The sequence below is a fragment of the Arachis ipaensis genome, chromosome B3, assembly GCF_059453495.1.
Source record: "Arachis ipaensis isolate K30076 ecotype BB chromosome B3, ASM5945349v1, whole genome shotgun sequence".
In the NCBI taxonomy this organism is placed as follows: Eukaryota; Viridiplantae; Streptophyta; class Magnoliopsida; order Fabales; family Fabaceae; genus Arachis; species Arachis ipaensis.
In genome coordinates this window covers 21696454-21709778 of record NC_142438.1, presented here as the reverse complement: position 1 = coordinate 21709778, position 13325 = coordinate 21696454, and the positions used below count along the sequence as shown (strand labels likewise).

The 13325-nt window shown below is 30.0% G+C and overlaps 1 protein-coding gene across 2 annotated transcripts; it reads right to left on the bottom strand.

The window, feature by feature from the left end:
• Positions 1–8719: 8719 nt before the first annotated feature.
• Positions 8720–11732, bottom strand: LOC107629883 (putative polyol transporter 4). Of its 2 annotated transcripts, none has more exons than XM_016332821.3 (2): positions 10977–11732; positions 8720–10515 (listed from the first exon to the last, which is right to left on the bottom strand). In XM_016332821.3, exons 1-2 carry the CDS (start codon positions 11200–11202, stop codon positions 9137–9139), a joined length of 1605 nt encoding a protein of 534 aa, XP_016188307.1. In that variant the 5' UTR covers positions 11203–11732; the 3' UTR covers positions 8720–9136. The 2 variants fall into 2 exon arrangements, with proteins under 2 accessions (XP_016188307.1, XP_088365572.1); XM_088509446.1 differs by having other exon boundaries at positions 8720–10710; positions 10977–11457.
• Positions 11733–13325: the final 1593 nt, after the last annotated feature.

The window sequence follows — 13325 nt, the reverse complement described above, 5'->3', positions numbered from 1 at the left end:
GTGAACTGGCTGAAAACTGACCGGTTGGACCGGACCGGTGACCGGTCGGTTCCTCTAAAACAGTAAAACGGCGCCGTTTTTAATTGTTTAAAAAAAAAAGTGGAACCCGACCCGGTTACCACTCGTGAACCCCCCTTCTTCCCCCATTCCCAAATTTCAGTCTCACACTCTCATTAACCTTAGCCCTCTGAAGCATTCCCAAATCCCAGCCCAGTAGCCACAGCCGTCGCCGGAGTTCTCAGGTCGTCAGCGCCACCGCCGTCGCCTGGTCTCTTCCCCCATTCATTCATCTCAGTTTCACTCCACATGTGAACGGTGAACCCTAGCCCTCTAAAGCATTCCCAACCCAGTAGCCCCCCATCGTTCCTGCGGTCCTTAGGTCGTCAGCGCCACCGCTGTCGCCTGGTCCTCAGCACCGCCGCTTCGTCTTCGCTGGCCTCTCGCTTCGTCTTCGCTGGTCTTCGCTTCGTCAGCACCCAGGTGAGTGACTGCTCTATTTCATCTTCTCTGTTTGATACTCTCATCTTCTATGTTAGAATGTATGGTTCTGATTCCAGAACGCCTAATGTTGATGTTGTCTTGTTTTGGTGTTTTGCTGCTTTGATGTTTTGGTGTTTTGCTGCTTTAGAACGCCTAATGTGTCTTGCTGTTTTGGTGTTTTCTAGCCAATTGATATTTTTGTGTTGTGTTGAATGGCTGAATGCTGTAGGCACTAGGCAGAATTGTGTTGTGTTGAATGGCTGAATGCTGTAGGCAGAATTGTGTTGTGTTGAATGGCTGAATGTTGTAAGCACTAGGTTGAATTGTGTTTTGTTGAATGGCTGAATGCTGTAGGTAGATATGATCTTGTGTTGTGGTTAAGAACATGCTGTTAATTTTCATTGTGTTTGAAAGCAAAAGAAAGCAAAAGAAGAAAGAAAACAAAAGACACAATATGATCCAATTGATTATGAAAGCATCAGTCAAGTTGACTTTTGGATGACTGAAGAGGTTGTAGAGAAAGAGCCTGATCTTCCTAGTAATGTGGATGACTTATTGCGTGAGTATAGTATATTTAGTTTCTAATGATTTATTAGAATGTTGTTAGTTTTTAATAGGGTTAAGTTCGATTTTGGTCCCCAACGTAGAGGTCGAAAATCGGAATCGTCCCTAACTTTTTTTTTGCTACAAAATGGTCCCCAAAGTTTCAGTTTGTTTTAAAATTGTCCTTCGGACCAAAATGCCCATATCCCTTCTTTCCCAAAATCATGCAAAGCACCAGCAGAAACACAAGCATAAGCACCACCACCACCACCACACCCGCCACCACCACCACCACCACCACACCCTCCACCACCCACCACTTACCACCACCACCACCACCACCACCACCACCATCATCATCATCATCATCATCAGCATCATCATCACCATCAGAAAATCAACATCATCATCGTCATCCTCATCAAACCCAGAACTCAGATCCATTAGAAAATCAACATCATCATCGTTATCCTCATCAAAAACTCAGAAAATAGATCCAGAATTCAAACTCAGGCAAACAAAAACTCAACTCAGAAAATCATCATCATCATCAAGAACCCAGAATCAACAACAACAATACTACAAATTTAAATTTCAGCAACAACAATGTTCCACAACAAATTTCACAAAAAATCCAATTCACAGAATTTACAAAAGAAGAAGAAGAAGAAGAAGAAGAAGAAGAAGAAGAAGCGGCGGGTATGGCGGTGGTGAAGCAAGGATGCTCGCTGGCAGTGGTGAAGCAGGGGAGGCTGCGACGGGCGGTGGTGCGGCAGGTATGGCGGAAGAAGAAGAAGAAGAAGAAGAGGCGGCGGGTATGGCGGAAGAAGAAGAAGAAGAAGAGGCGGCGGCGGCGGGGGGCGGACAGTGGCGGTGCAGCGGTGAGCTCGTCCCCCTTCTCTCCCCCCTCCTCCCTCTCCCCCCTTGTCGCCCCCCCCCCCCTCTCTTTCTCTCCCCACCCCCGCTTCTCTGTACCCTTTCTTTCCTTTTATTTATTTATTTTATAATTCTTTTAATGAGGGGTAATTTGGTAATAAAAAAAATAAAATTGGTAAAAAGGATAGTTTTAAAACAAACTGAAACTTTGGGGACCATTTTGTAGCAAAAAAAAAGTTATGGACGATTCCGATTTTTGACCTCTACGTTGGGACCAAAATTGAACTTAACCCTTTTTAATATAATGATAACATGTGTATTTTATTAGGTGAAATTGATGCTGATTTATATCAAAGTGGCGGTGGTAGTAGTGGTCTTTATGCTGCATCTCTTGATTCTTCTGCTCAACAGGGTGGGAATGAAGGTGAAGATCATCCCACCGAAGCAGATTTGCAACAAGTTCTTGCGGATTTTGATGATTGATAAACCATGATGTTGGGATTTAATATTTAGATATGCTTTTATTACTATTTAACTTTTGAGTTTAGATTTTAATAAGATCATATGTATTTGGTTGATGATATTTTATGTAGTGTTCTAAATTTCGAAGATATTTTAAGATTTATATTAGACTATAATTATATTTTAGGATGTGTATTTATAATTTATTTATTATTCTATTTTAAAACGGTTTTTTCAGTTGAACCACCGGTTAGACCAATAAACTAATAAATCAGTGACTAGAGCGGTTTGATTACCGGTCCGATTTTCTGAACCTTGCTTGTGAGTGCAAAAGAAAAGAAGTGATATCTAATTACAAGAAAGAGAGAGCAACGAAAGTGAGATTATAACTTATAAGTGTCGTATGAGTTTTAAGTGTGTTATTATAATTTTTTTTATAATTAAAAATTTGTAACTTTTTACTTAATTATAATATTTTTTTAAATTATTTAAGGATAAATTATTATATTTAATTTTATCTATTATTTTTTAAATTTTAGTTATATTATTCTATCCTGTTATTAACTTATTATGATATCCAACCATATATATTTTCAGGGGCAATTTACGTTATTAAATTGTTTCACCTTTAATATTACGCAAATGCATTGTTTTCAATTTTAATACGCAAATACATTGTTTCACTATTTTATATAAACCGCTACTGGCAGTAGCGGTTTACAGGTGTGCATAAACCGCTACAACCAGTCGCGGTTTATGTGTGTGAGTGTGTGAGTGTAAACCGCTGCTGGCAGCAGCGGTTTGTGTGTGTGCGTGTGTGAGTGTAAACCGCTGCTGCCAGCAGCGGTTTACCTGTGTGCGTGTGTGAGTGTAAACCGCTATAGGCTATAGCGGTTTACGTGTAGTGTGCTGCCTATATAGTCAAATTATACAAAATTAAATAAAAATTAACTAAGTTCCATACAAAAGAACATGTATTAATAGAAATAATTAAAAATTTTATATGAATAATAGTACTAAAAATTCCGTTACAAAAATATAACAATATGCATTAGAGAATATAAAAAAAAAATTCTAAAAAAACATATTACTATGAACAAACAAAATAAATGAAAAATTGATTAAAAAGATCAAAACTTATAAAAACTGATAATTATTCTTGATTTTTTTATTACAAATAAAATCGAATGACAATATTAGCAAAAAAATAATATTTTTTTAAATTATTTTTCAATTTAATAATTGAACAGAACGTAAAAATTACACTTAGTTATTTCCAGTGAATAAGAGTTAAAACATAGAAGTCATGTTTGTCTTAAAAAAACAGACAAACAAAAAATTCTGATATTTAACAAGAAAAGTCTAATTAAAAAGATGTTGCAGCGAGTACATAAAATCGACCATGATACATAAGCCTATATTAAAATCCACGATTATAAAACATAAGTTAAAATATAAATATAAAATATATATTAAAAATAAATTAAATAATATATATTTATATATAAATATATAATAATTAATTTTAGTAATTTATTTTAGTATATAAATAATATTTTTAATCAAACATATATAAAATAAAAAGATAGGTGAGTACATAAAAATAGGGAGATATATAGGTGTATTATACACATAATATATTAAAACAGTATTTTTTGTTCTTGTTTTTGGTGTAATTTACTCTCTAACTGAACTATATATGACCTCCATTAATTCTTAGAAGATAGTACAATTTACATTATTTTTTGAAAAATATATACATGTGACTTTTGTTTATTTAATTTTCAATGAAATTATTTGGTATAACATTTATATTTTAATTACAATATAAGGAGACGAAACTATATATATATGTATTGAAAATTAATTTTAACTTTTTCAGTTAACATTTTTTGTTAAAATTTTTTTGTTTTATTTTGATTTCTTTTTTATCTCTTTGGAAGTACAATCTCAGACTGAGAAAGGAGACAATAATCCCTTTAAATTTTAATTTTTTTTATATAAATTATATATAAATTTTATTTTTATTTTTTAAAATTTTATTTTTATTTTATTTTATTATAAAATTAATTTTTGGTTATTCTTTAATATTTTGCCTAGTTCCATCATTGTATCTATATATTATTTTATCATCTAATTGTTGACTGAAAAACTTTAAATTTTATCATCTAATTGTCCATTTTTTGTTTGAAATAGACACACTACATGTAAACCGCTATAGTCTATAGCGATTTACACTCACACACGCACACACGTAAACCGCTGCTGCCAGCAGCGGTTTACATTCACACACTCACTCACACACATAAACTGCAGCAGCTAATTGTAGCGGTTTATGCACACCTGTAAACCGCTACTACCAGTAGCGATTTATATAAAAGAGTGAAACAATGTATTTGCATATTAAAATTAAAAACAATACATTTACGTAATATTAAAGGTGAAACAATTTAATAACGTAAATTGTCCTATTTTCAGAGCATATATTAATTATATTAGAAACACGTACAAATAGAATAAGTAGAGTGGACTGTAATTTCCTTGGAGTTAGGACTTCGTTGTAGAATAACTTTTCCGAAAACTGTAATTTCTCTTGAGCACAAGTGGTTGTTAGAACTTTTATTTTTTTATATTGGATTATAAGTGGTGTCTTTAAAAATGATCTAAACTAAGTGTTAAATTTTGTTGTGAATGTTTATAAAATGTTAGTGACATTTTTTCTTTATATAATTAAAATAATATTTTTTTACAAAACGTCACTGACATTTTTTTATTTTATAACTAAAATAATATTTATTTTTATAAAACATTAATAACGTTTTGTCTTTTTATAATTAAAAAATATTTTTTTTTTTATAAAACATTAATGACGTTTTATCTTTTTATATTTAACAAATATTTTTTTTATAAAACATCAATAACATTTTATACTATCATCATAATAATATAAAATACTAAAATAAATAAATATTATCGTATTTCACATTAAAATTATCCCTATCTAAAAATTTTAGCCTGATTGTTATTGTGCTAACCTATATTACCTTGCCAGCTATATAAATTAAATATGTAGTCACTAAATTCAAGACTTCAAAGTGATTTTTATTATAATGGTAAATGGTTTGCCGATTTTGTGTCGTGGTGCTGTATCGAGATTAGAGAGCATTGTCATCAGGGTGTCCTTAACATCCAGTTCAAAATAAAAAAAGAAAAAAAATTACATCTCATCATGAATGCGCAAGAATCATTCAATGCAAAGTTGTAAATATCGGAAGTTCAATCGAAAAATCGAGAAATTAAATTTTAAATTAGTCAGATTCAATTTAAAGACGGTTTAAAAATAAGAACTAATAAAAATTGGTCAAATTGATAAAAATTAGTCTAATTAAAAATTATTTAAAAAAATTTTAAAATTAATAAAGATATAGTTTAAATTTAAATCTTTTTTATATTACATACTTCATTTCTTGTCACTAAATTATATTATTTTTTATTATTTTATATACTAAATTATTAATTATATAATAAAATTACACAATAATTTTTTTAGATATTATTTAAATTTTATGTTTATTTATATTTAAATTAATTATATTTTTAATTATTCATAATTAACAATATAAATATTATTAAATATGTATATATAAAAAATATCAAATATTTTTATTAATTATAATATAATTATTTATGATTATATGATATTTATTGATATTATTTTTTAATAAATACATATAGTATATAACAATATAATAAATATAAAAATATTTTAATATAAAATAAAATTAAAAAAATTTTATCATAAAAAATACTAAAATTTTATATACTTATTTAATTATAACTTGTTAATTATAATTTGTTGAAATTTAATTATTTTTAAAATATTAGTTAAAATATGTATTTTAAATTTTAATATTAAATTTTTGACTATTTTATATTTTTTATTTATATAGAATCGATTTTATTGGTTCAACTAATAACTCATCAATTAAACTAATAAACCAATAATGTGATCGGTTCGATTACTAGTTCGACTCTTACAATTATATTCTAATGTATCCTGATTCCTGAAGATGATTATTTTTTTTTTTTACTTAATTTCTCAACTTATCAGGCTAAATTCTATTTAAAAGACTAATAAATTATTGTATATATAATAAAATTTAAATTATCAATATTTAGTTAAGTAAAATAAATTATTGTATATATAAAATAAATTATTATATACACAAATAATATTTGTTTGTTTGTTTAAAATATTGAGATAACGCAAGCTATAAAACTTCGTAAAAATAGTCACCATAAAAGTTAATTAGTAAGATAGAAGAGTTTAAATTTTTTTTTTTAAAACATTGATCTTTTGATGCGAGACTTTTTTTTAATATTAATTACTTAAAATTTATGATATAATATTTTTTGTAATAATCAAGATCCTAATAATTTCACTTTAAAGCATTTCACTCAACTTTTTGCTAGTTAAACTTCTTTGTAAATAGTTCTTTTCCATTAATCGATTTTCAATAAAAATACTAATGTAATAAGTTACAGAATCTTAAAAAAAAATTATCATTACAAAAAATAATTATTATGCTAGATTGCTAGGAGAGTTTAAAATCTTAGAAAGGTCTTTTGTAGGCATTCACCAATTGAAATTGACAACAAGCACATATTTGTCACCCACTCACACCATTAAATACAGGAGACCTATACCTTATCTAGTTTTATTCAAGATAAAAACAAGTAAAAATAACAATTTGTTTTAAAATACAAGAGTAAATATATCTTTCATTCTCAATGGCATGTGCAACCTACACCTTATATAATTTTATAATTTTTATTCAAGATAAAATAAAGTAAAAATAACAATTTCTTTTAGAATACAACCGTACATAAATCTTTCATTCTCTAATGGCATGTGCTTTTATATTGGTGTAAACATGTTCTATGTCACATTTCTTGTCTTTCATTAGTGGGTTTTTATTTATTCTTGTAATTATCCATTAAGTATAACATTTCTTTATTTGTTTCAAATTTTAAAATGTAATTATCGACAATAACTTAATTTAGAAAAAAAATTAGTCCTGTCAACTTATATTTCTATTCCAAAGAGTGAATTTAATATTCTCATGTCAAAAGTATAAAATTTAATACATAAATTTATTATTATATCCTTTAATTATTATCATTTTCAGTAACATATATCATAAAACAAATATATTTATAATTTATCTTTGAAAATATTAAAAGCAATTCCAAATCATTTGCGAGATACTAAACAAATTTTCTATAATATTCATAAATATCATTTCTAAGAATTATATTTTAAGATGAAACAAGAACCCACTAATTGTCGGTTTTTGTTCTTGTTTTTTATATTTGCTTGTCCCTACTACCCCCCCCCCCCCCCCGCCCTCTTTCTCTTTTTGGATGAACATGGTCCTTATTGTTTAAATGTCATAAGAATACCTAAAAATCATTTTTGCTTCATTAAGTGTTAGGAATCTAAACTCTTTCTTAGCACTTAATAATATACTCTTAAATGAAATTTAAATTTATAATAAATTAGTTTTTAACTTACTAAATTAAAAAATATTTTTAAATAAAATTTAAGTTTGTAACAAATTAGTTCTTAACTTATTGAGTTAAAAAATATTGCAAAAAAAATGTTCACTATAGGCTCAGAAGAGTCGATTGTGTTATATTTAGATCAATATTCAGTAGAAACAGGGAGTCAGGGTTCTTGATCCACACTCCATAAAATGCTATTTATCTATGATGCTACAAAATCCCTAAACCCAAAAAAAAAAAAAAAAAGATCAGGAGAACAAGGCGGAATGGAATAGTATGGGAAAGGAATTTTAATCAGCTCCAAAGCTTGGATTGAACAAAAATGGAAAAAGATGAAAATAGGTTCCATCCAGTGTCACAATTTTTACCACTATTCCAAATCCAAAATCCAAAAGCTCCTACAGACTCAGAACTTTCATACTAACAATAACCATGGAGCAGAAATATAAAATCAAATATAATTGGAAAACTTTTAAGTGTACTAGTATATTTGTGTTTTAGTAATTTTTAACCGTTGATCTTAATTATAAAAAATATATATAATATATATAATTAAGATTAACGGTTAAAATTTACTGAAATATCGGTGTACGAGCATATTTGAAAGTTTTCCAATACAATTATGTACAAACTAAGATATGTTTCAATGAATAACTTCACATTATACACATGGAACCACTGTTGAAAGTTCTGTAAAAAGTAAAAGCTAATCTATAAAGGCAGGACAGTAGCAAGTTGCCAATCACATGATCAAGCTGAAGCATGTTAGATGTCACAAGGACACAAAAAATAAAAGTTGAAAAAGAATATAATCTATTAAAGAATTGTCACATTATTACATCCCTTCACGGAGTACATTGGAATCATGGTACTACACAAGTCATTTCAGAACATCTGAGAGGACCATTCCATGACAAAGATAGTCTCCGCCAAAAATCATCCCTATAATTGACTTCAAATGTAACTAAAAATTTATTTAGAATAATTGTACAATAAGAATAAGTTTGCTATGGTATACAACAGCACAATTTGTTTTCACCTTTTCTTTCGTACCTTCTAGGCCGCAAATTCCCTCCGGTCGCAGACGACGAATCATCAATACGATCAATGTCCGGCGCAGAACTGGGCAGTATGATAGTTACACATAGAAGAGAAATGTATTGCAATTTCCATGAAATGGCGAATCCATCAGAGTTTGTATAAGAGGCAGCTAATTCATTGAATCAGTTTTGTTCTGCACAAGTTGTTCAACATCTCCTAGCTCCGTTTCGCTTACTTGAATCCCATGTTCATTCTGAAACATTATCTCTATCTGCTCCAATGACTTCCCTTTCGTTTCGGGAACAAGCATGTAAACAAATACAATGGCAAGAGCAGAAATAGCAGAAAACAGAAAGAATGTTCCAGCAACTGTAATTGCACGACACACAGACAAGAAAGACATGGCTACTAGGCCACTGCAAACCCGGTTAGCAACAGCACCAAGCGCAGACGCTTGAGCACGAACTCTTAAAGGGAAGATCTCCGATGTAATAACCCAACACACCGGGCCGAGTCCAACTGAGAAGAAAGCTACATTTCCACAAACAAACAGAATTGCCAACGCAATCACAAACGGCCCTTGTCCAAACAAAGCTAGAGTAACCCCCATGCTGAACAGACAGACTGTCATCCCAATTGTGCTAATTAAGAGAAGCGGCCTCCGACCAAGTTTGTCGATAAGAATGATTGCAACCAAGATAAAAACAGTCTTGGTTATACCTACAGCAACTGTATCACCAAGAAGTTTAGATTTATCCTTAATCCCGGCTGCCTCTAGAATTTCGGGGCTGTAATACACAGTTGCATCAATCCCTGAGATCTGTTGAAAACATTGAATCCCTAGTCCAGTAATCAGCATCCGGCGAAGAGCAGGAGGAGGAAAGAGAAGCTCCCTCCAGACCGGTTTGTCCTCGTATTTCTCAGAATTGGCAATTCCAGCAGCATGTTGTATTTCTGCCAGTCTCTCCTCCACTTCTTTATCATTGTCATTTGTTTTCGCCAGCACTAATCTCGCTTCGTCGATTCGGTTCTGCATTACCAACCATCTTGGTGACTCAGGAATAACGAAGAGAGCAAAGCCAATGAAGAGCGAGGGCAAAACTCCCACAGCGAGCATTATCCTCCAACTAATGTGTGCTGGAAGGCCAGAAAATGCATAATTTGATACATAACCAAGCAAGATTCCTACATTTATAAAAATCTCCGGAAATGTGGTAAGCGAGCCTCTCGCAACATTTGGGGATATCTCAGCAATATAAATAGGGGAGATCATAACTCCAAACCCAATTCCAATTCCTGCCAGAAATCTTCCAATCATTAGTACTGTATATGAAGGGGCAAGAGTCATTGTTAATCCGCCCGATTGGAAGACGACTGCGGCTAATGCCATTGTCCATTTTCTACCAATAATATCAGATGTTCTTCCACCACCCAAGCTACCAAATAGAGAAATAATGCTCAAAATACCAACCAAAATTTCTACCTGAACCTCCGTTATGTTCAGATCTTCTTTGATAAATATAACTGCTCCACTCATAACCCCTACATCTGCAAATTGAAATTCACGAAAGAAATCATCAAACTTTTGTCCATTCCAAAAACACCCCAATTTTGAAAATCATAATGGATCTCCAATATAGATCCCAATAAAATATACAGTTTGAGAACTCTTTCAGCTGGGTAGCCTTGAGACCAAAGTTTTGCAGATCTGCCTCATAGATACCTCAGCACTCAAAGATAAATCTGATAAAGAACCGAATCAGTCTAAGATCTATATCAACTACATGGTTGCAAATAGTTATTCACATAACATCACCAATCAGCAAAATAATCTAAACATAGTCAATGTTATCCCAAAAGAAAATAATAATAAAAAGAAGAGTTATGGTCAATTGAAATGCGGAAACAGCAGCGAAAAAAACAAAACAAAACAGGAACAGAAGACTTTGTCAACGGAACTAACAAAAACCAAGGAGAGACGTTTTCAAAGGAACCATTGAAGCAATTACCATAGCCAAGAAGGACATTGTTGAGAGAAGCAAAAATGGCACATGCTATCACATATTTTCTTGTACTGTCTCTTCTTTCAAGTTGTTGCTGTTGTGTGACGACATCATCAACATCGTTGTCGTCTGTCTCAGGGAACTCGCTGTTCATTCTCTTGTACTTGTTCTTGGCTCCCAACGGGATCCCAGACAACCCCATTTCGCCATTCCCATTTTCTTGGAACCCCATCACCGGATTCTGGATTCCAATTGGTGGGTGTTTTTTGTTTTCTACAAAGTTGCAATCTTTGAATTTGGGGTATTGTTTTTTTCTTTTTTCTTTTTCTTTTCTCTTGTGGACTATGCTATGACATATCTAAGACTAACAAAAACACATGTTACAAAAAATAAATCTAAGACTCTCTGTGAAAATGGAATGAAGTCTTAGATCTGAAAAAAAAAAACATACACAGAAATCAGGAAGTGAAACTGAAAGTGAAAGAATGAAAACACGCGGAATTGAAGGAAAAGACTAGGCAACAAAGAGGGGCCACACGCCCCCTTTTTTTGTCACGCAAGCAAAAGGGTATTAAAAAGAAGATGATGAAGAAGAAGAAACACAATGGCGAAAAGAAATTAATAATTAATGAAAAATGAAAATACAATTAGTCAGCATTTGCATAGATGTGGCATTGAATTTTGAAGGTGAGGGAATTGACCTCTCACTTTAATCAAAGATTAAACTTCGCTTTCCACGCAACAACTGTTGGCGTCTTGGCGATACCAGAGTTGGTCGCTCATTTCCTTTAACTGGATTTTTTATTTTTTTGGTGACGTCCTAAAATATGTTTTTTTTTTATTATTTAATTTTTTTTCTTAACAATCATACACGAGTCATTTCTGTTTTGTTAATTAAAAATAATTTAGATATATAATTAATTAGTAATTGGTATATCAAAAATATTATTTATATATTAAAATTAGTTATTAAAATTAGCCAATAAAAAATATTATTTATATACTAAAATTTACAATTAAAATTATACAAATATACGTGTAATTTAATTTATTTTTAATATATATTTTAATATATATTTTATATTAATAGCTAATTTTAGTAATCGATTTTAATATATATCTAACATGGTTATTTATATGGTTATTTATCTATATATAATATATAATTAAGAATATTTAGTGTTTGATTTTTTTTTTGTCAATAAACTATAACTTAAATGGCATAATTCTCTATACTCAATTAAAATTTGTAAATTTAAATTTTCTTATATTTGGTAAAAAAAAAATAGATAAATAAACTAATTATTAGGCCGAATCAAGTTAGTTAAAGTTTTTTTAAATCATTATGCAAATCAATTACCTAGAAAGACTAGAATATATCTAACTTGGTCAAATTTCTCTTGGTATGGATATTTTCCTTTTTGAAGGGTCAAATTCAAAATCATTAAAAAAGGAAAAATATATAAGGATCATTATAGAAAACTTTTTTTTATTATTTTTCTAGAAAGGAAAATTAATGTTAATTCAATAAAATTTAAGTTATGTATTTTGATATTTTGATTTTGTATTAATATAGTACTTGTGCTAATTTGCTATTGTATATAATTGGGGTGTTTTTTGTCATCTTTTATTTGTTACTTTAATATTTTTAATAATTTTTTAACGTATTTTAGACAAAATTCATTATTTAATTATTAATTTTACTTTACAATTATAAAAATGTGGAAAAATTATTCTACTATTTTCTCGTAAGTACTCTTTTCATTTTTCAACAACTATTCTAAAACTAAAAAAAATGTAAAGACCCGGAAAAACAAAAATCTCAATAATAGTTAAAAAAAAAACTATTATGTAAATAGGCAAAATCATCTTAATTAAAACATTCAGCTAATATTACAACTTACATCTTTTGATACGATAAAAAATAAATATTTTATTTGAATTTTTTTATTCTTTCAAAAATTCGAAGCATGAGGGGGTTTCTTTTTTTTAAAAAATAAGTTAATAGTCAAATTTGTCTCGAAAAGATTACCTATTTTTTAAATTAGTCTTCAAAAAAATTTTTTAGCCATATTAGTCCTTAAAAGATAAAACGTAAGTCAAATTAGTCTTTCCGTTAGTTAGATGATAACGACTGATGACGTGACATGCTAAATGCCACGTGTCACAATATGATTGGTTGATGTATCAGGTCAGTGACACTTAACATGCCACGTGTTACTTGACGTATAAAAAAATTATTTATAATCAAAATAGTCCCTGAAAATTTAGACGTAAGTCATTTTCATCTTTAAAATTTTAAAAATTAATCAAATTAGTCCTTATATAATTTTTTTTTTATTTTTTCTTCATAAT